The sequence below is a fragment of the Candida pseudojiufengensis genome (genome assembly GCF_024610245.1).
Source record: "Candida pseudojiufengensis strain CBS 10847 chromosome Unknown scaffold22, whole genome shotgun sequence".
Classification (NCBI taxonomy): domain Eukaryota; kingdom Fungi; phylum Ascomycota; class Pichiomycetes; order Serinales; family Debaryomycetaceae; genus Lodderomyces; species Lodderomyces pseudojiufengensis.
The window spans coordinates 85,100-107,072 of NW_026261545.1; the positions used below are offsets into that span (position 1 = coordinate 85,100).

General features: G+C 26.0%; 10 protein-coding genes across 10 annotated transcripts; 4 read left to right on the plus strand and 6 right to left on the minus strand. All coding sequences in view use genetic code 12, as the record gives it.

Annotated features, from left to right (window-relative positions):
• Positions 1–699: 699 nt before the first annotated feature.
• KGF55_005503 (uncharacterized protein) lies at positions 700–1,209 on the plus strand (the record flags this gene model as incomplete). The annotated part of the gene is made up of 1 exon (XM_051760523.1): positions 700–1,209. One exon carries the CDS (start codon positions 700–702, stop codon positions 1,207–1,209), a length of 510 nt encoding a protein of 169 aa, XP_051611793.1.
• Positions 1,210–1,510: 301 nt separating this feature from the next.
• KGF55_005504 (uncharacterized protein) lies at positions 1,511–3,406 on the plus strand (the record flags this gene model as incomplete). Its single annotated transcript, XM_051760524.1, has 1 exon — positions 1,511–3,406. One exon carries the CDS (start codon positions 1,511–1,513, stop codon positions 3,404–3,406), a length of 1,896 nt encoding a protein of 631 aa, XP_051611794.1.
• A 457-nt stretch (positions 3,407–3,863) lies between these two features.
• KGF55_005505 (uncharacterized protein) lies at positions 3,864–4,859 on the plus strand (the record flags this gene model as incomplete). The annotated part of the gene is made up of 1 exon (XM_051760525.1): positions 3,864–4,859. The coding sequence occupies one exon, from the start codon at positions 3,864–3,866 to the stop codon at positions 4,857–4,859; it is 996 nt and encodes a 331-aa protein (XP_051611795.1).
• Positions 4,860–4,915: 56 nt separating this feature from the next.
• Positions 4,916–6,004, minus strand: SLP2 (Slp2p; the record flags this gene model as incomplete). Its single annotated transcript, XM_051760526.1, has 1 exon — positions 4,916–6,004. The coding sequence occupies one exon, from the start codon at positions 6,002–6,004 to the stop codon at positions 4,916–4,918; it is 1,089 nt and encodes a 362-aa protein (XP_051611796.1).
• Positions 6,005–6,242: 238 nt separating this feature from the next.
• Positions 6,243–7,217, plus strand: KGF55_005507 (exosome non-catalytic core subunit; the record flags this gene model as incomplete). Its single annotated transcript, XM_051760528.1, has 1 exon — positions 6,243–7,217. One exon carries the CDS (start codon positions 6,243–6,245, stop codon positions 7,215–7,217), a length of 975 nt encoding a protein of 324 aa, XP_051611797.1.
• Positions 7,218–7,285: 68 nt separating this feature from the next.
• MIT1 (mannosylinositol phosphorylceramide synthase catalytic subunit) lies at positions 7,286–8,719 on the minus strand (the record flags this gene model as incomplete). The annotated part of the gene is made up of 1 exon (XM_051760529.1): positions 7,286–8,719. The coding sequence occupies one exon, from the start codon at positions 8,717–8,719 to the stop codon at positions 7,286–7,288; it is 1,434 nt and encodes a 477-aa protein (XP_051611798.1).
• Positions 8,720–13,876: 5,157 nt separating this feature from the next.
• On the minus strand, positions 13,877–14,476 carry KGF55_005509 (uncharacterized protein; the record flags this gene model as incomplete). Its single annotated transcript, XM_051760530.1, has 1 exon — positions 13,877–14,476. The coding sequence occupies one exon, from the start codon at positions 14,474–14,476 to the stop codon at positions 13,877–13,879; it is 600 nt and encodes a 199-aa protein (XP_051611799.1).
• Positions 14,477–15,266: 790 nt separating this feature from the next.
• KGF55_005510 (YidH family protein) lies at positions 15,267–15,848 on the minus strand (the record flags this gene model as incomplete). The annotated part of the gene is made up of 1 exon (XM_051760531.1): positions 15,267–15,848. The coding sequence occupies one exon, from the start codon at positions 15,846–15,848 to the stop codon at positions 15,267–15,269; it is 582 nt and encodes a 193-aa protein (XP_051611800.1).
• Positions 15,849–16,175: 327 nt separating this feature from the next.
• CDC47 (DNA replication licensing factor MCM7) lies at positions 16,176–18,698 on the minus strand (the record flags this gene model as incomplete). The annotated part of the gene is made up of 1 exon (XM_051760532.1): positions 16,176–18,698. The coding sequence occupies one exon, from the start codon at positions 18,696–18,698 to the stop codon at positions 16,176–16,178; it is 2,523 nt and encodes an 840-aa protein (XP_051611801.1).
• Positions 18,699–19,166: 468 nt separating this feature from the next.
• On the minus strand, positions 19,167–21,344 carry STB3 (Stb3p; the record flags this gene model as incomplete). The annotated part of the gene is made up of 1 exon (XM_051760533.1): positions 19,167–21,344. One exon carries the CDS (start codon positions 21,342–21,344, stop codon positions 19,167–19,169), a length of 2,178 nt encoding a protein of 725 aa, XP_051611802.1.
• Between the last annotated feature and the right edge of the window lie 629 nt (positions 21,345–21,973).

Below are 21,973 nucleotides of genomic sequence, written 5' to 3' on the forward strand. Positions count from 1 at the left end.
CGAATTTACAACTCAAGCTCATTTTCATCTCAATAAATATCCATCTATGACATTTTGAACCTCAAACTATAATTTGTTGTAGGACAGTCAGCTCTAACAGATTTGAAGATCAAGGATGTGAATACTCAAAGGAAGGTATATCGTTACTAAAAGGTATAAGTGTCTTGGTGAAATACAAAACACTTCAAATTCGTAGTAAAACTCATATACTTTATCTTGAATTCCATGATCAGCTCCAGAAACATTTATTTGGAACATTATGAGCTAAATGTTCTTGTTAATTTGGATATCTACCTGAAGTTTTCCATAAAACAGTAGCTTGAGTCCATTCAGTATCTTGTAACTTTCAATGCTTTGCCTTGTTTTTTTAACATCTTTTTCTCAAACTTGGTCCACAAATCTCCTATTTATGATTACCTAGACTTTTATGAGGGACGAATTTTTCGAATTTTGTAGATGCTGGTCATAATAATGCTTAATCATGATAAAACTTGAAAACTAAACTAATGAGTAATCTAACATTGTTAATGAATATTCGTATACAATGTTGCTACCAATTTTACTGTCATAATAATAAACCAATTAATTAATCAGAAAAACAAATCTTTTCATATAAAAAAGTGATATCATTGAATACAAACTTGTCAATAGGTCACACCAAAGTCAAAACATATCCCATATATTCAGTCAAATTACAAAATGATCAGGATAAATTCTAGAAATACAATTAAATCATTAAGATTCATACGTTATAATTCATCAAGTACAACTCCGTCACAACAAACAACAGCATCAATTTCAAAAGCATCAATAGCAAGACCAGAAGCTATACATTTAAATAAAAAAGATTTACAAAATAATGAATTTGCACAACAAGCTCCAAATAGAGATGTGACATGGTCACAAAGTCAAGAACCAAGAATTGATGTAATATCAAAATTTCCTTATAGATTTACCCAAAGAGATTTAGCTGAACAACCAAGACCTTATGCAGCTATTGATTTAATTGCTAAAGAACCAATAAGGTATTTAACACACGAAGAAGGTAATATTGCTGTATGTGATGGAAATAAAGGAGATACATTACAAGGTCATCCAAAAGTATTTATAAATTTAGATAAACCAAAAGCTTCAACTTGTGGATATTGTGGATTAAGATATGCTAAAGAAGAATTTAAGGAAATAATTGAAGCTGGTGAAGCTAAATAGATTTTTGAATGAACGAAGAAGATCGATTTAATTTGAAGATGAATCGCAGATTTTACCAAATTTTGCTACGTAGTAGCTCAGTCACTTCACTGATTACTGGGCTTCGCTTGCTCTGTCTCTACTCTCGTGAACACGCTAGGATATTACTCTTTAAAGAAATCTTAGATCTCAAATCTCTTATCTCAGTGAAAAACTTACATCTTAATTTTATGCATTTCCCCGGAAAAAATCTAAATTTATGAAACATTTTATTTATCAACCTTTTTATTTAGAGATTTAACCGATAACGAGGTCATTATATATGTCACAAACTACTACAGGTCAAAGTAGTCTATATAATGAAAAAGAAAGCTTAACAAGTCAAATGATCAAATCAATTCTACGACAAATTTGTCTCGGTGTATGGTTTTCAAGAAAATATTTAATATTTAATTATGTTATAATACCAATTGGTATAATCCTTATATTAATGATTCTTTATGGTTTTAATTATTTATTAACAAATATTGCTAAAATTAAATTTCCTGGATCTGTCTTGGGGTTATTAATAAATTTAATTTGGTTATGTTTATTAACTATATTAACTGATTTAAAACAATCTTCAAATGAATCCAAATTTAAAACAAAATTAAGAATTGGTTCAAATTGGATATTAAGAAATTATTTAATTTTAATTAAACCTTCAATGAATTTTACATTAAAATGGATTAATGTATTTTTTATACCAAGTTTTATTATTTTACCATTATCTGATCCCATTACAATTATTGAAGTTTTAAAAATTGCAGGAGTATTTGTTGTTGGATTTATTGCATTAATAATTATAGATGTTTATTTTATTGAGCTTTTGAAATTTATATTAGCTAAAACTGGGATATTCGTTGAAGAAAAAGAAGTCTTGAGTAAGGATGAAAAAGGAAGCGGAAGTGATAAGGAAAGTAATAGTAGCGACATAGATGAAGTTGGAAGAGGAAATGTATTTACAACAATGAGAGATGATATAACCACAATAGATTTACATAGTCTCAAATCTTTAAAATCAGTACAAACTGCTCCAGCAGCAATATTACCAGTTAATGAAAATCCTTTTGAAGAATCTTCAAAATTATCTGAACCAGAACCAATATATCCTAAAACTCATCATGTTGGAGAATCATATCCTGCATTACAACAATCAAAATCATCACCAATTCCAGAAACAAAAACAATATCTAAACAATATGAACAATTTGATTTAAAAGAAGACAATATTCCAAAAATCACTATATTTATAACAAGTTATATAGATTGGATATTATATGGAACTTTATTTATTGTATCATTACCTTTTTATTATATTAAATCAATTCATACATTATTACCATATCATATGGGAATAACCATAATAGCATATTATATAGCATTATTAATACCTCAAAAATGGCCAAAAACTAAAAAATTTGCTCATCCCATATTAACTTCAACAGCAATAATATTATTTATTTGTTTTATTGGTTCATTAATTTATCATCATAATCCAAAAGGATTTTTAGAAGATTTAAAATATTATAAAACTGGTAAAAATTATATAAATTTATTTAATGGTAAAACAATGAATAATAATTCAAAATCAAACAAAATGCCAAAGGATGATTTTACTTCAACTCCTCAATGGCCAGGATGTGGTGATTTTTTATCTTCATTAATGGATGTATCAATTGTTTCATTATCTTTGCCTTGTTATACTCATCGTAAAGATTTTATAAAAAATTCACCAATTTTAATTCCAACTTTAATTTTATCAGTTGCGTTAAGTTTTTTTATTTATCCTTTAGTTGGTAAAGGTATAGGTTTATCTCCAGAATTTTCAATTGGATTTATTGGTAGACTGGTTACTTTAGCTTTAGGTACTCCATTAATGCAAATGTTAGGTGGTTCGATTTCTTTAATGCTGGTTTGTACTATATTATCCGGTATAATCGGAGTTCTATTATATGAACCAATTTTTAATGTTTTAAGAGTTCCAAAACATGATTATTTGACCAGGGGAGTAACTTTCGGGGTGGCATCAACGGCTATTGGTACGGCACATTTATTAACCATTGATCCAAGAGCTGCTTCTATAAGTTCTTTAAGTTTTTGTATATTTGGATCTATTATGATTATTATGGCTGCAATTGGAGCAATAAGAGACTTGATTAATTCTTGGGTTTATTGAGTAAATGTAAGACATTAGACAATAAAATAAACTAATTTTTTTATATAGATTTTGTACATAAAGTAGATGACTGTAATATTAGATATAATTACATGAACGTTTCTCTTGGTTAAATAAATGGGTGCAAAAAAATCGAAAGTTGAATTTAGCTCGAAAATATTGCTACCAAGTGGAATACTTTGGCGAAACCAAAGAAAAACCTTCACCTAAAATGTAAAACAGAGATATATAGAACAGTTTAATAAACAGTTAAAACGATATTTGTTTTATCAAAATCTTGATAGAAATAATCACGTAGTACTGAGGATTCCAATAGTTTTGTCAAAAAAAAAAAAATAATGTGGTTATGAAAAACGCGTCTTAACAGAAAAAATAAAAAAGCGACTTTTATCAACAGAGTATCAAAATATCACGAATTTATTTTTAGTTGCAACCAATCCTAAAGAACACTATAATAATGAATATAGACAAAGATACAAGAGTAATAATACTACCCAAACTAGCGAATGAATCAGAAAAAACAGACACCAATCAAACTCAAGAATATAAAATTATAAATCTACCTACTCCATCAGATCTAACAAAATTTAAATCATATTTAATATATGAAAAATCAAATAAAATATATGAATTAAATATTATAAAAGGTGAAAATTCTTCAATAACTTTAAAAAATGGAGATGCAGTAAAATCAATAATTATAGAATCTATAGATCCTCAGCTAAATGGTGGTGGTGGTGGAGGAGTTTTACAATCAGCAAATATTATAATTGGATCAGCCTTCAATTTTACTTTTTTACTAATTTCAATATTTGAAAGACATGTTGAAAATTTTAATAATTTATTTAAAACAATTGAAGATATAAGAGATTCTTTACTGAGTTTGGAGGGAGATTGGATTTATGAAATAAATTATGATATATATAAACAGAACCTAAATAATATATGTGATGAAATTTTAGAAAATGATACTTTATTTTATAAATATTGTTCAAGAAAATCAATTGAATGGATAAATAACAAAATTTTAAGTTTACAAAATTATATACTTACTTCATCAAACAATAACACAATATTGAGAAAAATTATATTAGAATTAAATGATTCAACTCAATTAAATCATATAATAGATGAAAATTTAATAAAACAAAATTCTTTAATTTATTCAATTGATTATATATGTGATTCTTATTTACCATTTATGAAAGAAAAGTTAATAGATTATTATAATTATGATTTCCATCTAGTTGAAAATTATTTAATTGAATTAAAACAAAAACAAAAAAATTTAGAAATTATTGAAAATAATATGAATGAAATTAATTCAATAACTGCTAATACCATTAACAATAAAAACAAGAATAATAATAAGAAAAAAAATGGATCTAAAAATCAATCAAAAAAAGTTGCTGTTGGTAAAGGTGCATTAGATGGATTTTTTAAAAAAGCTTAATACATTTATTTCTTTAATGACATTGATATATACAATTTAAATTATTTACATGATTATTAATTTTTAATTTCATTTTCAATTGACTTTAAAGTTTCATTTGAATTTGAATTCTCACTTTCACTCTCATTTTCAGTCAAATTTTCATTTAAATTTAAATTTTTATAAATTGATAAACCTTGAGCCATAAAACTTGATATATCACCAATATTTTGAGGTATAATAATAGTATTTGATTTTTTAGCTAAATTTCCAAATTCTTTTATATAATCTTGAGCAACTTGTAAATTTACTGCTTTTTTACCACCAGGTGTATTTTCTATAGCAGATGCAATATTTTTTATACTTTCTGCTACGGCTAAAGCTTTTAATTTGATTTTTGTTGCTTCACCCTCAGCTAAATTTATTTGTTCTTGTTTATTTGCTTCAGATTGTAATATTATACTTTGTTTATCACCTTCACTTATATTTATTTTACTTTGTCTATTACCTTCACTCTCCAAGATTTCAGCTCTTTTACTACGTTCTGCACTAACTTGTCTATGCATTGCTTCAACTACATTTTTGGGGGGATGAATATCTCTAATTTCATATCTCAAACATTCAACTCCCCAATTTTCATTTGCAGCTTCATTTATAACACGATTAATATTATTATTTAAAGTTTGTCTTTCTTTTAATACTGAATCTAATGTCATATTACCAATTTCTGATCTCATTGTTGTTTGAGCTAATTGACTTATTGCAAATTGAAAATCTTCAACTCCATAACTTGCCTTGTAGGGGTCAATAACTTTAACATATAATACACCATCTAATTCTAATGATACATTATCTGATGTTATAGCACTTTGAGTTGGAATTTCAATAGCTGATTCTTTTAATGATTGAACATAACTAATTTTATCAATTATGGGAAATAAAATAGATAATCCTGGTGGTAAAATTCTATGAAATTTACCCATTCTTTCTATAACATATGCTTGTTGTTGTGGTACAAATTTTATAATAGTATTTGTTGGTAATGATTTATTTTGAAAAAAATTAAGAGATTGTTGTGGTATTGGAGCTGATAATGATGATAATGATGTGAATGTTCTAGGCAAATTAGGAAGCCTTACTTTTGTTAAGACCGACTTCGACAACATTGTAGATTAGTTAGTGATAGTTGAAGTTTTAATGAAGTAGATAAAGTTACTTTGGCCACCGATTATTTAATTTTCTCTGAAAAGTGAATCTGTTTAAAAATATTACACAAAAATTGGCTGTAAAACTATTTTAAGATTTAGCAGCAAGAAGAAGATGAAGAATTGAATTGAATCTCTATATCACCAATTAACTAAACCAAGCAAACACAAACCTAAAGAAAGCAAACAAAACAAAACAATGTCTAGATCGATAGAAATAACAAGTAATGAAAAAAATTTCCTACATACAGCATTAAAAAATGGTATAAGATTATCATCAAGAAAATTTAATCAATTAAGAGATATTCAAATACAGCTATCAACAAAAGAATATGGATATGTTGAAGTAAGTTGGGGAAAATCTAAGGTTGCAGTTAGAGTTTCAGCCAAAATCACAAAACCATATGAAGATAGACCATTTGAAGGTATATTTCAAATAAATAATGAAATTAGTTCAATATCATCTTTAAAATTTGATAATAACACCACCAAAGTTCAACAACAAGATGAAAATTTAATAAGTAGAATTATTGAAAAATCTATAAGAAAATCAAATTCAATAGATTTAGAAAATTTATGTATAATAGCTGGAGAAAAATGTTGGGAAATTTTAGTTGATTTAAATTTTTTAAATTTTGATGGAAATTTTATTGATTTAGGTTGTTTTGCTACAATGTTAGCTTTAAATCATTTTAAAAAACCTGATATAACAATTCTGCAGGATTCTGTGATTATTCATGATTTAAATGAAAGACAACCTGTGGGGTTAAGTATTTTACATAATCCTATTTGTTTAACTTATTCATTTTTTAATTTAAATTCAAAAGAAATGAATATAAAAGGAGAAGAGATAGGAGAAAGAGATGATGAAGATGAAGATAATGAAGAAGTAGATTATTCAGAAGAAATTTGTATCCTTGATGCAGATGGACAAGAAGAACTATTAAGAGATGGAAGTTTATCAATTACATTAAATAAAAATAGAGAAATTTTACAATTAAGTAAAAATGGTGGTATACCAATAAATGCTGAAAAATTATTGAATTTATGTTATCAAAGTATGGAACACATTGATTATTTAACTGAATTATTAAAAATTAAAATAAAAGAAAATGAAGAAATTAGATATAAAAATGAAAATTTTAAATTATTAGAATCAAGTGCTGATAGGTAAAATCATTATTGAATATAGATCGTATTATTGTATGTAAATTGTTAATTAATATGTTATTATTAAATATATTATACAATATTATCATTATATTTATACCCACCTTCTTTTTCATTATTATCGTTATTATCATTATTGTCTTTCATTTGTTTTTGTTGTTGTTGGAATTCTATGTCATTATCTATAATATCATCATCTTCATCTGATGATGATGTTAAAGAAGATGTAGATGATATATTATGTTCTTCTGTTTTCAATAATGAAAGTTTCTCTATATTCTGGTTGTTATCATTATCTATACTTATATTACTTTCTTCATCATCATCAGTTATTATTAATCCATCATTATTTAATTTATTTAATAATTCAATTTCTATAGGAATATTTGAATCTTTTCTTGATCTTCTTTTTATATTTGAATTTTTAAGAAATTTCATGAGACTTATTTTTTGATTTTTATTTGCCTTACCATTATTTAATTTTTCATTAACATCTCCAGAATCTAATGATTTAAATTTCCAATTGTCAATAAATTTATCTAAATTAAAAAACCTCAAAATTCCAGTTAAAATCCACATAAAAAATCCTCCAATTTTTCCAGTAAATTTTTTAAAAAAATTTGATATTATAAATGAATAAAATAAATATTCTATTGCTAATATAGTTATAGCAATACAAAATCCTCCAATTACTGCTAATACTAAATGATTTGCTAAACTTTTTATAAATGTTGCATCACTCATATGCCATGATGATCCTGGTGCTATTGCAAAAAATGAATTTTGATAACCTTTATAATTTTCAGGCATTAATATTCTAACTTTCCCAGCTTCTGGAACTCCCCATCTTTTATATTGTTTCCATATTACAGATAAAAATAATGGACCTGTTGATATCATTATAGTTATATAAGGAACTAACCAATTTCTTTGATAATTTTTTAAAGATTCTATTGCTTTTAAAAAAAATGGATGATTTGGTACTCCTCCCATAACATCATTTGATATACCAGTTGGAATAGTTTTTCTAACAAAAGCAGGAACAGTTAATAAAGGATCTAATCTTCTTTCACAACCATCATCTAAATCAATATAAACTCCACCATAATGATATAAAGCAAAATATCTTATAGCATCAGCTCTTTGAATATTATATTTATAATTATCCCAAGTTTTCAAAAACCAAGGAAATTCTTCACTTATAAATTCTCTTGCCATTTCATCAGTCCATAAAATATATTGATAATCTTCATGTAAATTTATACAAGCTTCTTGTCCAGGTTTCCAAATTTCAGGAATATTTTCAGATTTATAAGTTTGATGAATGATTTTTGGTATTATTATTGGTTTATTTTGTTTTGAATATGATGGTTTTAATTCAAAATCTAAAAATGCATCAGCAAAAGTATCATCATGTAATAATGTTATTAAATCAAATGATAAATATATAAGATAAACAACTAATGCTACATGAGCCCATATTATATATTTTAATTCTTTTCTCATGTTATTGTGTTGTGTGTGTGTTTAAATTGGAAGAATCGGTTGTTATTTGATTCTTTTTGTATAAGATTGTAATTTAGATCTTATATTAGTGTTATGCTAAAAGTATGAAAGATATGATACAATTGTAATATATGATGATCTGATCTGATCTAAAGATTTGATTTGATCTATAATGAGAATAGCCCTTTGCTATAAATTAAATTGTTTGTTGAATATAATGCAAGTTTATGAAATTTGAAAATAAAAGAAAAAAAGAAATGTAAACAACTTGTTTGAAAAAGATGTCACTTATAAAATGTAATGAAATGAAGTGTAGTGGAAGTCTCTCAAATCGATTGACCAGATGATATAGATTTGGTTCAATGATATGATTAGATGATTTGATGAATTTGGTTGTAAAAAAATAAAAATTGATGAACTTTGAATATTTTTTTTGGTTGTAAAAAATAAATTGTCTCTTTATATTTTCTATTAACTGAGGGAAAATAACTGATAAGATTTTGTTTATAGTAGTCTATAAATTAAATAGTACAAATTGTATGAAGAATGTTATAGTTGAAAGTGAGTAGTGTCTTGTTAGTTGTGAAATGTTAGATGATAAAGAAATCAATATGGGAATATGATTAGTACTATATAATATACTTTGTTGAAAAAATATTTAGGCTGGAGATTAAGATTAAGATTATACGCCTACATCATTTACAATATTTGTTTACTACTACAAATATTTTTGGTGTCTTTGTGATGTAATCAATCTTAAATTTTTTATATTTATATTTTTCAGCCTTTAAAGCAGCGGTAGCAAAATTAATTTACTATAAGCATTTGAATGAATCTCTGAGTAGAGAGTATAATTTCAACGTAGACCCACCTGGGTTTGAATCAGCTTTTGTTTGAGCACATGACATTCTACTACTTCAACAATTTACTTAATAAGGATATTACATTTATACTTTAAAGTTACTTACTTTCTATAATCTTGATATCTCATCAGAAAAGTATTTGGTAGTGTAAATTTGACAATTTATTTATATATCCTTATATACAGTATCTCAAATTATAAAAATAGGGGAAATCAATTTTATTATTTTTGTATTGTATTAACAGAATGGATTTAATTAAAGTTATAAATCCGTAAATCATTAACTTAAAAGTAAGAAGAAAATATCTAGTTATTGCTGTATCAACACTTCTATTATACAAAAGTTGGTCCTTAGAAGCTCTTACAACTCATAGATGTGATGAATATATATACTGTACAGTAAATACTAAATGTCTCTGGTTACTTTCTTTTAAAATCAAATTTAATTAAAAAAATCTAAAACATTAATATGGGGAAGAAAGTAAGTATTACTTGTTAAATGATTAATATTAATTAATTAAAATATGTAATTAATTTACACAGTATTTTTACGAATTGATAAGACATAAGTGTAGCAGTAAGAAGTTTTATATTGAACCCTTCTACATATATATCATTGAATGACAAGAAAGTTGTATAATTAAATTAATATACTTCAATGTCAAATTGATTGTCCATATTTTTTTACTTGCTAAATTTTGTATCATTCGAAATTTTGTTTCACTAAATTAAAATTGTTGCAAAATTTGTTAGATATTTTGAAGGCTGTGTCAGATTTATATGTGTAAGGTTAGTAAACTAAATTATATAAAAAGTCCCTATATAATCTCATCTTTTATTTACATAAATATACAAACCTATTTTTATCTTTTTTAAGCCTATATTAATACTATCTTTATTACTGTATCTCTCTTTCTCACTTATAATTCATTTTTTGTCCTTGTTTCATTTTGATTGATTGGCATAATTATCAACACACAATCTGAGGTATTAAATTCAATATGAAACAAGTTTAATCTTGACATGGCTTATCGTTGAGACATTAGAACAATACTAAAAAAGTGAGCAATATAATTATTTCATTTCAAGATTGCAAAAAATTTCGTAGTAAATCAACACCATGTGTCAAAAGTTCGATGATGATAAGAAAAATATTGAATTGTTATTGAAGATTTTCTAGTCATTTATCTATATCAAATCAAGGTCCTCCTACTTTTAAAAAAAGAAATATTTTAAATTTCTACTTGATGAAGCAAATTTAATATAATAATTACCTCTATTATTGGCTTAATGTGCATTAATTAGTATTAATACTTGTTAAATCTACTTAATATATATTTTTTCCTTGCTTCAAGTTTCAGATTTATTTTCTCTTCGCATTGTTGTAATACTTTTTATATTGCTTTTCAATTTTTTGATAAGGGACCAAATAAATATACTGTAGACAATTAATTAAAATGGGACCAAAAATAAAAGATTGCAAAAAATCAAAGATCCACTATTTTTACAAATTTAGTACTTTCAAATCCTCACGTTACCCAAGGCTTTAGATTTTATTGTAAGTCAAATCACGTAATAACTGATATTGTTTTGAAATTTAAGGTTATGAAACAATATCACTAGTTCAGTTACTCAAATTTTAAAGATATGAAATGAGAAATCAAAAAAGTGGTGGATCTTGTGTCATAATTTTTTATTCACAATAATGATGAAACAAGTACTTTTTTCAATTTCCATTTCTATTTTTTGAAATTTGATTGATTCATGTTTGATTGTTTCATACTACATCCTTTTCGTACAAAAATTAAAACAATAATAAAGTTGATCTTGTATTTTTTCTATACTCTTATCATGATTGTGAATATAGATAATATGAAAAGAAAACGAAACAACAGAAGGTAACTAAAATACTTTAAGTTCAACAATCAAGTCCATAGACTTTGAACACAATTGAAAAACAAAAAAGGAATCAAAAAACAACCATAATTCAAATTGATTATGCAAAAATCTTGTGAAGATCGATAACATCAGTTCAAAATTAATTTAAGCTCAAATTTTTCGGTCCACACTCCGAGTTAACGTTGGATTATATAAAGGTTCGGACAAAATTGATCTTCAGAATCCTTTTTGGTATCTTTTTCATATTCATCCAACCTTTCACTGAATACTTTTATTTGGTCTTTGATCCTTATAGGATTTACCCAATTATGATCCCAACAATCAGAAATGAAAACAGAACTGATATTTTATTTCATTTTCTGGATAGATCAAGCCATAGCAGGCTTGAAAATCAACCCAACTTTATCATCCAGCCTGTTAAATTGATCTTCAAAACCCGCTATGAAGTGAAATAATCCAGAAAATAATTTGGTACTCAAATATTTCTTCGAATAGCCTAGAACGATCTTAAGTGACGACTTTTACCAAAAGCAAGACCTTAGCAATATAAACAAAGGATTTCAAACCAAATACAACATTTGTGAAAGCAGTAGACTCACCCATCAGAACCATTCTAAATTTTTATCGACTTTCCTCAATGATTATTACATGTATTACACTCAATCGACTGATTTCACTAATAAAAGTGTTCTGTAATACATGTAATAATCATTGAGGAAAGTCGATTAACTTGATCAAAATTATGCGATAATGAGGTAAGGAATTTGTAACACTTCAAAAAAAGTTATTGATCAGTTCCTTTTTAGCTAAAATCCCAATTACTATTGATTCATTTGATACTGTAGCTTTGAGATCTTTTGTTGAATGGTATTGCCCTCTGTAGTCCAAAAAGTGTAGAAATTATATTTCCTAAAATTTAAAGATTTTTATATTGAGTAGTAAAGTTGAACTTTTGGACACGACACAGAAAATTGTGTCATAGACTTTTTGAAAAATAAATTTCATCATATAAGTAGTCTAATATCAAAAGTTATTAGAGATCAAGAATTCATAAATTCAATCATTAAAAATAAAACTATGATATTAAGACCAAAAAGGTCATTATAAAATGTAATTGGCGTTTGGAAGGACTACTTTGCTGCACAAGTGATTGCGTCTCGTTCATTCATTTTCCTAAACTTGTTGGTGGTGGTGATAATTTTCGCTCATGAAAAAGTCAATTTTTAATAAATTATGGTTAGTTCAAGGGAATTGAATATCTACACGAAAGTGTAAGCATTTGCTGTTTTATCGTCCACAATGGGTGTAGACACTTATTTACATCCTTGTTGATGAGTCCCATATGTAAATAAGTATTTTCGTCCAATGTGGACGATAAAATGGTTAGTGCTACCCCTTGGTCAGCCGATGCAAGTGAAATGTTTTTTTACACCCAGCTTTCTGGAATATAATGGTTTAGAGCTCTTGGTACATATCACTGAGTTAGATGCAGTTAAAGCTTGGAACAAATTGGATAGTAATCTCGGAAGAGTTACTTCACCAGCTATTCCAGGAAAAGTTACTCATAAAGCTGGGGAATTAGCTTTTTGCGAAAAGATTATCCAATTTGTTCCAAGCACTGATAGCATCTATTTGTAATCTTTGGGGATAAACTTTTAAAGTAGATGTTCCAAGAACCCCCGGAGGCTAGTTGTACTTTTCATTGACATTTTTGATACTACAATTGTGGTTGTATACTTTATGATATTTGAATATTTTCATATTGACAAATTATTAATCCATTCTTGTTGAACAAGAAAGTAATAAAAAAAGTGTGATTGCATAAGTAAAATACTAAAACCTAAAAAGACAACTTAGCAATTTCAAATTCAAGGTCCTACTAGTGATTTGAATTCATTTTGGTGCTATATAAAAAAAATCTCAATTAATTTACTATTGAATGGACACAGATTAATTCCTATTTTATAGTTTTACATAGATTTGACCCTTTTGTTATATAAATCAAATAGTATTTTAAAAAATTTGTTATCTTGTATCAAGAAATTGGTTGTCGATTTATATCTACAACTTTATTGAAGTCTTGGATACATGAACTAAAAGAATTTAAACCTAACTTATGAATTGTTCATTTTAGTGAAAAATAGAATATGTTGATTAATTACTCTTGAAGAGAAGAATAGAATATATTATTGAATTATTCTATATAAAGAGAAACATAAAGAAAGAATGAGCGTAATCTATACAACTTCTACATATAAAGCTAGCTATACAATGGAATTATTGATACATGAAATTTTGATTCAAAAATGGAGAAACGTTTTAATAACCTTTTTAATACCTTGTCTTCAACTAAAACAATTCAGAAAGTCTAATGATATCGATAATGTCTTTTTATTTTATTTTCTATTTTTAAAACCACGATGCTTGTTAAATTTACCACCTTTAAATTTATTATAACTTTTATTATTAAATTTACCATTATTATTATTACCTAAAGATTTATCAACTAATCCAATTTCTCTTGCTAATGAAGTACCTAATTCAACTCCAAATTTTTCAACTCTTTTTAAATCCTTTTTAGCTTCTTCTGCTCCTTTTTCATCACCAAATTTTTCAGCTCTTGATATTTTTTTCTTTAATAAATCTATTGCTAATTCTTTTCTTTCTTCTGCTGTTAATTTTTTAGGTTCTTCTTTTGTTTCTTCCTTTGTTTCTTGGGGTTGAATTACTTTTAATGTTGATTCATTTGAATTCGGATTGGATTCTGTGGTTGCTGTGGCAGATGTAGTTGTTGATTGATTACTAGGTTCCGCTATTGATGTTGATATTGTTGTTGTACTATCTTGTAATTTTGGTTCCTCTATGCTGGTTGAATTTGAATTATCTGACTCTATTAATCTAGATACTAAATCTGCCTTTTTCCCATCTGTACTTAATCCTCTTCCCTTCAATACTTCCTTTAATTGAGCTACTGTTTGTGATGAATAATCTGACATTGATAAATTAAGACTCAATTAACGTATTGGAACGATTTGTTATGAATTGAAAATTATGTTTGAGTTTTTCGTTTCTATGTTGAACTCTAATTTTTTCTAAAACGTTTTTGTGTAAAAAATGTGTTCTTTCGTGTCTTAAGTATTTACATAGAGTTAATGTACTACAAGGTTAAGAAGATTCTGGGAGATAATTGGATCTCTAAGACTGGTTTTGATTACAACATCCTATGGAGACTAACTACTTGAGAACGTTAAACTAATTGCACTCGTGATGCAGTAATTATCACGGACGGAATCAGTCCCTATACTTTCTTAACTGATAATTTGACCATCCACTCTTTATCAGCATCAACGAATTAATCTTTATTTTTTTTACAATACAATAAACGTTTATTTGATTCGTAGTCTGGCTTTCCTAATCTAAAAGCATGGAAGGAATTGTGCTATTTGTAGTAAGGAAGATACATCACTATCATAACAATTTGTAATGAGGTTGATAAATCAGCGTCGTGAAGTATATCATGTTCACTTCTCTAAGCTATGGGCCTTCGTGATCCAAGTATTGTTCTATTGTTAATTTCTATCTCACACTATGTAAGTCAATCATACCGATTATTGGATCGTTTCCATTGGATTGACCATGAAACAAAGTCCTGACTTGAGTTCTGAGTTTTGTCTAACCTGAGTTTTGTCTTAACTGAACTTTTTACAAGATAATTTTGTCACTATTTTCAAATTAACAACTATCACACAACTTATCTTAATCCCAAATATTCATTCTTCGTCTTCCTCATAAAATAACTTTAAAATTAATAATTAATAATAAAATCAATAACGCTAAATTAATCAATATCAAAAAGATTAAAAACCATCTTGTTGCAGGAAATAAACCTTCAATTAAATAAATTTGACATTTTAAATATCTCCATATTCCAAATAAAAAAGTTAAAAACCCCATAATAACACATATAGGAGCAATTGGTTTACTTAATTTTGAAATTAAATTTACAGTGTTTTTATCATATAATGATGATGTAGAATTTAAATCATTTAAATTTTGTTGAGATATTGGTTCTGAAATATTAATACAATTTGATTTTGATTCTAATCTATAAAATTGTAAAAACCCAATACCAAATGTAATAAATATAATTGAAGTTCTTATCCATGATAATAAAGTTCTTTCATTTGCTAAATGATCTCTTGCTGTTGAACCTGAATTTTTTATTATAATTTCCCATTTAAAAAAATTAGATTTTATGATTTTTAAATTTGGTTTAAATTGATTATTAAATGATGCTGTAGTTGGATTTAAAACTGTTTCTTTGTTATTGTTGGTGGTTGTGGTTGTTTGTTGATTAGTATCTTCCATTTTCTGCTCTTTTGAATTTGTCATATCATTAGCATTGTTTAAGCTTTGTTATATATATAGGTATAAAGATAAAGGAACGGCTGATACTTTCAGATTAAATATTTTTTAAATTCTCGGAACGTGTTGATTATTAAATTTACGGAACAAAATAAAAAATTGAATCACATATAGATTCATATAACCTTTTTATGTTGATTGAATAAGAGAAGGTTAGTCCTTGGATATTATCCTTTCAATTCATGACAATAGCACTTAAGTTATCAGAAAAGTAGATTAAAAAATTATTAATACATGTTTTAGAAATATTATACAACTCATACTATAGAATCAACCCATGAATATATCATCATCACTATCATCACTAATATTATTTCCATTTGAATTTGCGTTTACATTTGCTTCATTATCATCACCAGTATTAGTAAACATTAAAGTCTCACCATTATCAATGATTTGCCATAATCCAACTCCATCATATTCAAACATACAATCATCTAATTGTTGTTGTGTAAAACCTTTTGCAATAACTCTATCTTTTATAAGCTGCATGGGGATATTTTTCTTTAAATTTCCAGTTGATTCATCAATTGATAAATTTCTAATAATTTGAAAAATTTTTGACGTGGTGGATTCATCATCTCTTAACCCAAGATCATCATGATCTGATAATAAAGAAGATTTTGAAACTTCAATTAATCTTAAACTTTCATCAACATCTTCCATAGTTACAATATTTGAAAATTTTAATCTTGCTGATGCTTGTGATAATCTTAATATACCTAATAAAGTTCTTGGTGTAATATGACTAAATTTTTTTATTGAACCTTCATTTCTATGAGATTCTTTTCTCATATTTATATATGATTGAACAACATAATCTCCAACTTCTTTTGGTACTATTGGTCTAAAAGTTCTTGCTTTTGAAATATATTCACGAATAGTTTTTGAATCAATTGCTTCAAATTCTTCTTCTCCATCTTCATTATCTATTATATTTGGTTGTTTATTATGCATATGAACATATGTTACATGTCTTGCTAACATTTCATCATTTTCACGATTTGGTTGATCTAATATTAAAAACATTATATCAAATCTTGATAATAATGCAGCTGGTAAATTTATATTTTCATGAGGTGATAATTTTGTATTATATCTACCATATAAAGGATTTGCTGCTGCTAATATTGAAGTTCTTGCATTTAATGTTGTTGTTATACCAGCTTTTGATATTGAAATAGTTTGTTGTTCCATAACTTCATGAATTGCTGTACGATCAGTTTCTTCCATTTTATCAAATTCATCAATACAACATATACCATTATCAGCTAATACTAATGCACCACCTTCTAATATCATTTCATCAGTAATTGGATCTCTCATTACTGCTGCTGTTAAACCAACTCCTGAAGAACCTCTACCTGTTGTATAAACAGATCTTGGAGCAATTTTATTTATTGATTTTAATAATTGAGATTTAGCAACACCAGGATCTCCCATAAGACAAACATTTATATCACCTCTAATTTTTAAACCATCACCAATTTCCTTTGTTACACCACCACATAATAAAAGCAACAAGATTTTTTTAACATCTAAATGACCATAAATTTCAGGTGCTATAGATTTTGCTAATTTATTATATATATCCATTGTACCATATCTTAATTCCATTATTTTAGAATCTATAGTATTTGATAAATCCATTAATTCATATTGCTTTTTATGTTGTTTAACATATTGAGCTTCTAAATAAGTTTCAGTTAAAAGCCCAGCTTTTAAAGCTCTATAACCAGTATAAGGTTGAGGCATAAATATACCACTTACATCAATAGTATCACCAGGATTCATTGATCTTACTAAAGTTCCATTTACATGTATTGATAAAGTTCTTGGAATATGACCCACAGGAACTTGATTTGACATTTCTTGAATTTTAACTTCTTGAAAACTTGAGAATTTAGAAGCTCTTGTTGACATAAATAATTGACCTTTATTATTATCAGCTGAACAAACTGGTGAATTACAAACAGTTAATGGAGTAAAAACTTTTGAATTTACATCTTGAAAAATTTCATAACCACATTTATCACAAGTATATGCAATAACTAAAACACTTGGTTTAACATCACTTACTCTTGTTACTATACCTCTAACTGTTATATAATGACCAACATATTTTCCCTTTGTTTGTCTTACAGATAATGATTTATCATGATCTGACAAAGGAGGAGTAAAATATAAACAATATCTTCTTGTTAATTTTGCAGGAAATAAATGTAAATCATTTGGATCATTTATATTTTCAAATCCATCAATATCTTGTGATAATCCATCTCTTAATGAATTAAATTCTTCAGTTGATTCTTGTTGTAATCTTTCATTTCTTAATTTTCTTTGATTTAATATAACATCTAATACATCATCATGATGACTTACTTCTTTTGTTGGTTTGGGGATTAATTTATCAATAACTTCACTAAAAATTTCAATAAATCTATAAGTATTTGTCATAACTGTATTAAATAAATTTCTAGATTCTTGATATAATGATGTAGTATCAGAATCATAATTTTGTAAAAATTTTTTAAAATCTTCTAAACTTATATTTAAGGTTGTTTCATCTCTATTTGAAATTTTTTGTAAAATTCTCATATATTTACCTTGATGTAAATTATTTATTTGAATTTCTTCTGAATCAATATCTAAATCTTCATCTTCTTCTATATCTATTGTTGATAAACTTTTAAAATTTTCTATAAAATCTCGTATAATTTCTTTACAATCTTTGTAGTTTACTTTTAATGATATAGTTGGTAAAACAGCTGCTGTTGTAGTTAAAGTAGCCATTGTTGGGAAAGGTTGTTATGAAGTTGTAGTGAAAAGCGAATGTAATTAATGAATTTTTAACCAATTGATGGAAAACAACGAAAGTCTGATAATTGAATAAGTTTTACAACAAAATAATGAAACTTGTTAGGGATTGGTGTTGTAAAAAGATTTTGTAAGATAATTTGAAATTTATTTAAAAAAAAAATAATTTTTACGCGACGCGTGTTTTTAGAATTTATTCACGCATTCAATTTAATCCCAATTAGGAAATATAAATTAGACCCACGAAGCATACCAGCCATTACTAAAGGTAAATTAGGTTATTATATTTAATACACTATAAAATTATACAAATTATAAAATGAATGTTTCAATTTTGTTAACAATTTCTTGTTAAAGTTATATTGTATTGAATTTTACAATTCATCTAGAATTGTAATAAGAACTGAAAAGAACCAAATCACAAACCAAAATAAAAGAATCTTATCAAACAGACATTAAATTAACTAATGCAAAAGCAGCAGATTTTTCATCTTCATTTACTTCATCATTTGAATTTGTACCATCATTTGAAGTATTATTATTTAAATTTTCATTTGATATAAAATTACCATTATTATTCTTACTGCTTTCTAAAGTTTTTGTTATTGATCTTTGTTGTCTTAAATATTCAGGTCCGATACTTTGCCAATCTTCTTCATCAGTATCACTATCTTCAATAACTGATTTATTACCATTGCTATTACTAGTAATGCTATTTTGTAAATTAATTCTTTCTTGATTTAAAGTTGATCTAACATGAGATTCATTAAAAGAAGATTTTCTTCTATTTTTATTTGATTTTGCTATATCTTCATTATGAATATAATTTGAATTTTGAGATTGTAAATTATTATTAACTCCATTATTATTATTTGAGGTGCTATTGCCATTATTAATTGGAGAACTACTTAATGCAGAATTTGATCCATTTCTTCCAATTTCATCTTTCGAATAATTATTAAAAGTTATAGCTGGAGGTGGCAGATTTATTGAAACAGTTGAATTTCTATTTGAATTTGAATTATTTAAATAATTATCTAAATTTTCAATTGAATTTAATCTTGATCTTGTTTGATTTAATAATATATGTTGTGATGAAGGATGATGATAATAATGATAATTTCTTAATGTTGAAGGTTTTGATATTGAATTTGATGCAACTGATGAACTTGATTTTCTTCTTCTTGTTTTTGAATCATATGATGATGATGATGATATTGGTGGTGGACTAAATTTTGTAGGTACTCTCTTGGCAAATTTTATTGGAGGAGAAGATCTTTTTGATTTGATTTTGTTCTGTATTTGAGTAGATCGTATTGATTCATCAAATGTAAACATTTCTTCATCTTCATTTTCTTCTTTAATTTCTTCATCATCTTCTTCTTCATTGTCGTCGTCGTCATCTTCTTCTTCCTCTTCTTCATCATCTTCAGAATAAGATCTTTCATCTTGATCCATTTGTTCACTTAATCTTTGTCTTTCATCACCTAATAAATTTTCATCTTCTGCATCTGAATCTTCATCACTATCTGATGCTATAGCATTATCAATACTTTCATTTGGTAATTTTAAATTATGTAAATTTTTAACTTGATTTGTTATTGATTCTCTTCTAAATTTATCTAAATTACTATTTGTGATAGTATTAGTGTTACTATTTTTCTTCTTAGACCAACCTAATTTTAAATTTGTTTGGTTTCTTAAATCATTTATGTTTATCAATTTTTTATCACCTTCTCCAAAAGAATGAGAATGAGATTTTTTATTTAATTTCTTACTATCTTCTAAATTATTGGGAGATTGATTTATTAATTGACTATTTTGTTGTTGTTGTTGTTCTGTACCTTCTGTTACAATATAATCACTATCAACTTTTCTAACTGCCCATTGACCCCAACCAATTTTTTCAAATACAACATTATTAATAGGATCTAATTGTTCCATTGCTGCCATTATTAATCTTCTTTGTTTACTTAAACTTAATAATTCAAATGATGATACTTCCAAAGATAATTGTGATGTTATATGTCTTATTGGTAAAGGACCTTTTCTAATTAATAAATTAGCTAATCTTGTTGGAGTTATTTTAGAAGCTACTTGTATACCTTCTGGTGAACTTGTTGATAAAATTGATTTTTTATTTGTACTACCATTATTATTATTTCCGTTTATTCCATCCATATCTTCAGTTGAAAAAGATGGAGATGGTGGTGATATATTATCACTAGATTGTTTTTGATTATTATACTGGTTATTATCATTTAAATATTGTATATTCTCATGTTTTATATGTGGTATATTTGTTTGATTATAATTCAAATTTTGTTGGTGTGGTTGTTGTGGATTAAATGGTAATTGTGGGGTATTATAATTTTTATTAGTTGAATTATCATTATTTATTGGATTATTGATTAAATTTGATATTGAATTGATTGTATTACTATGGTGATTAGATGACATGGTATTTGGCTGTTGTTGTTGTGAGTATTGATTATTGGTTGAATAATTATTAGTGGTTATGTTATGACTATTAATTTTATTAGTAGTGTTAGAATTAGTTGTAGTTGAATCTATAACGTGATTTATAATATTTGATAAGGAAGTAGGTGAATTTGAAGTCATGATTATAAATTGTAATGTAATGTAATTAGTGAATCTAGTTGGTTGTAAGTTATTGTAGAAAGAAATATACTAAATTTTAGTTGGTATAATTTTAAAATTTCAAATTATTGTTGTGTGTTTATAAATTTAATTTTTTATTTTTTCTGCTTTAATCAAATTGAAAAATTTGAAAAATTATTAATTTAACCGGAATAATTATAAGTAATACTTAGAACCAATTAACTCTTAAATTAGAGTAACTTAGTACTAATCTACCTATTGAGGAAGAGGGTTAATAATAATAAACTTGAATGACTTCACGTTGAGAAGTAACAATTAGATAAAAAAGATTAATCAAATTATAAATCAAAAATCAAAATTACAAGCTTTCAACTTTAATTTTAAAAAAATGCACGTATTAATGAGGTATGTCTTACATTAAAGTTTAAATTTGAAAGTTAAGAAAGTGTGATAAGACTTGTTAGTAGAATTCTAATAAAAATTGAACGAATGATCAAGTAAAGAAGGTAGAAAAGTAAGGAAATTAATTAATTCAACAAGTCGACTAAATTTAATCACGTAATAAAGTGAATAATGTCAGTAGGTATTCTAGTTGTTTCACTTTTAAAGGAAATATTCTAATTTATTCT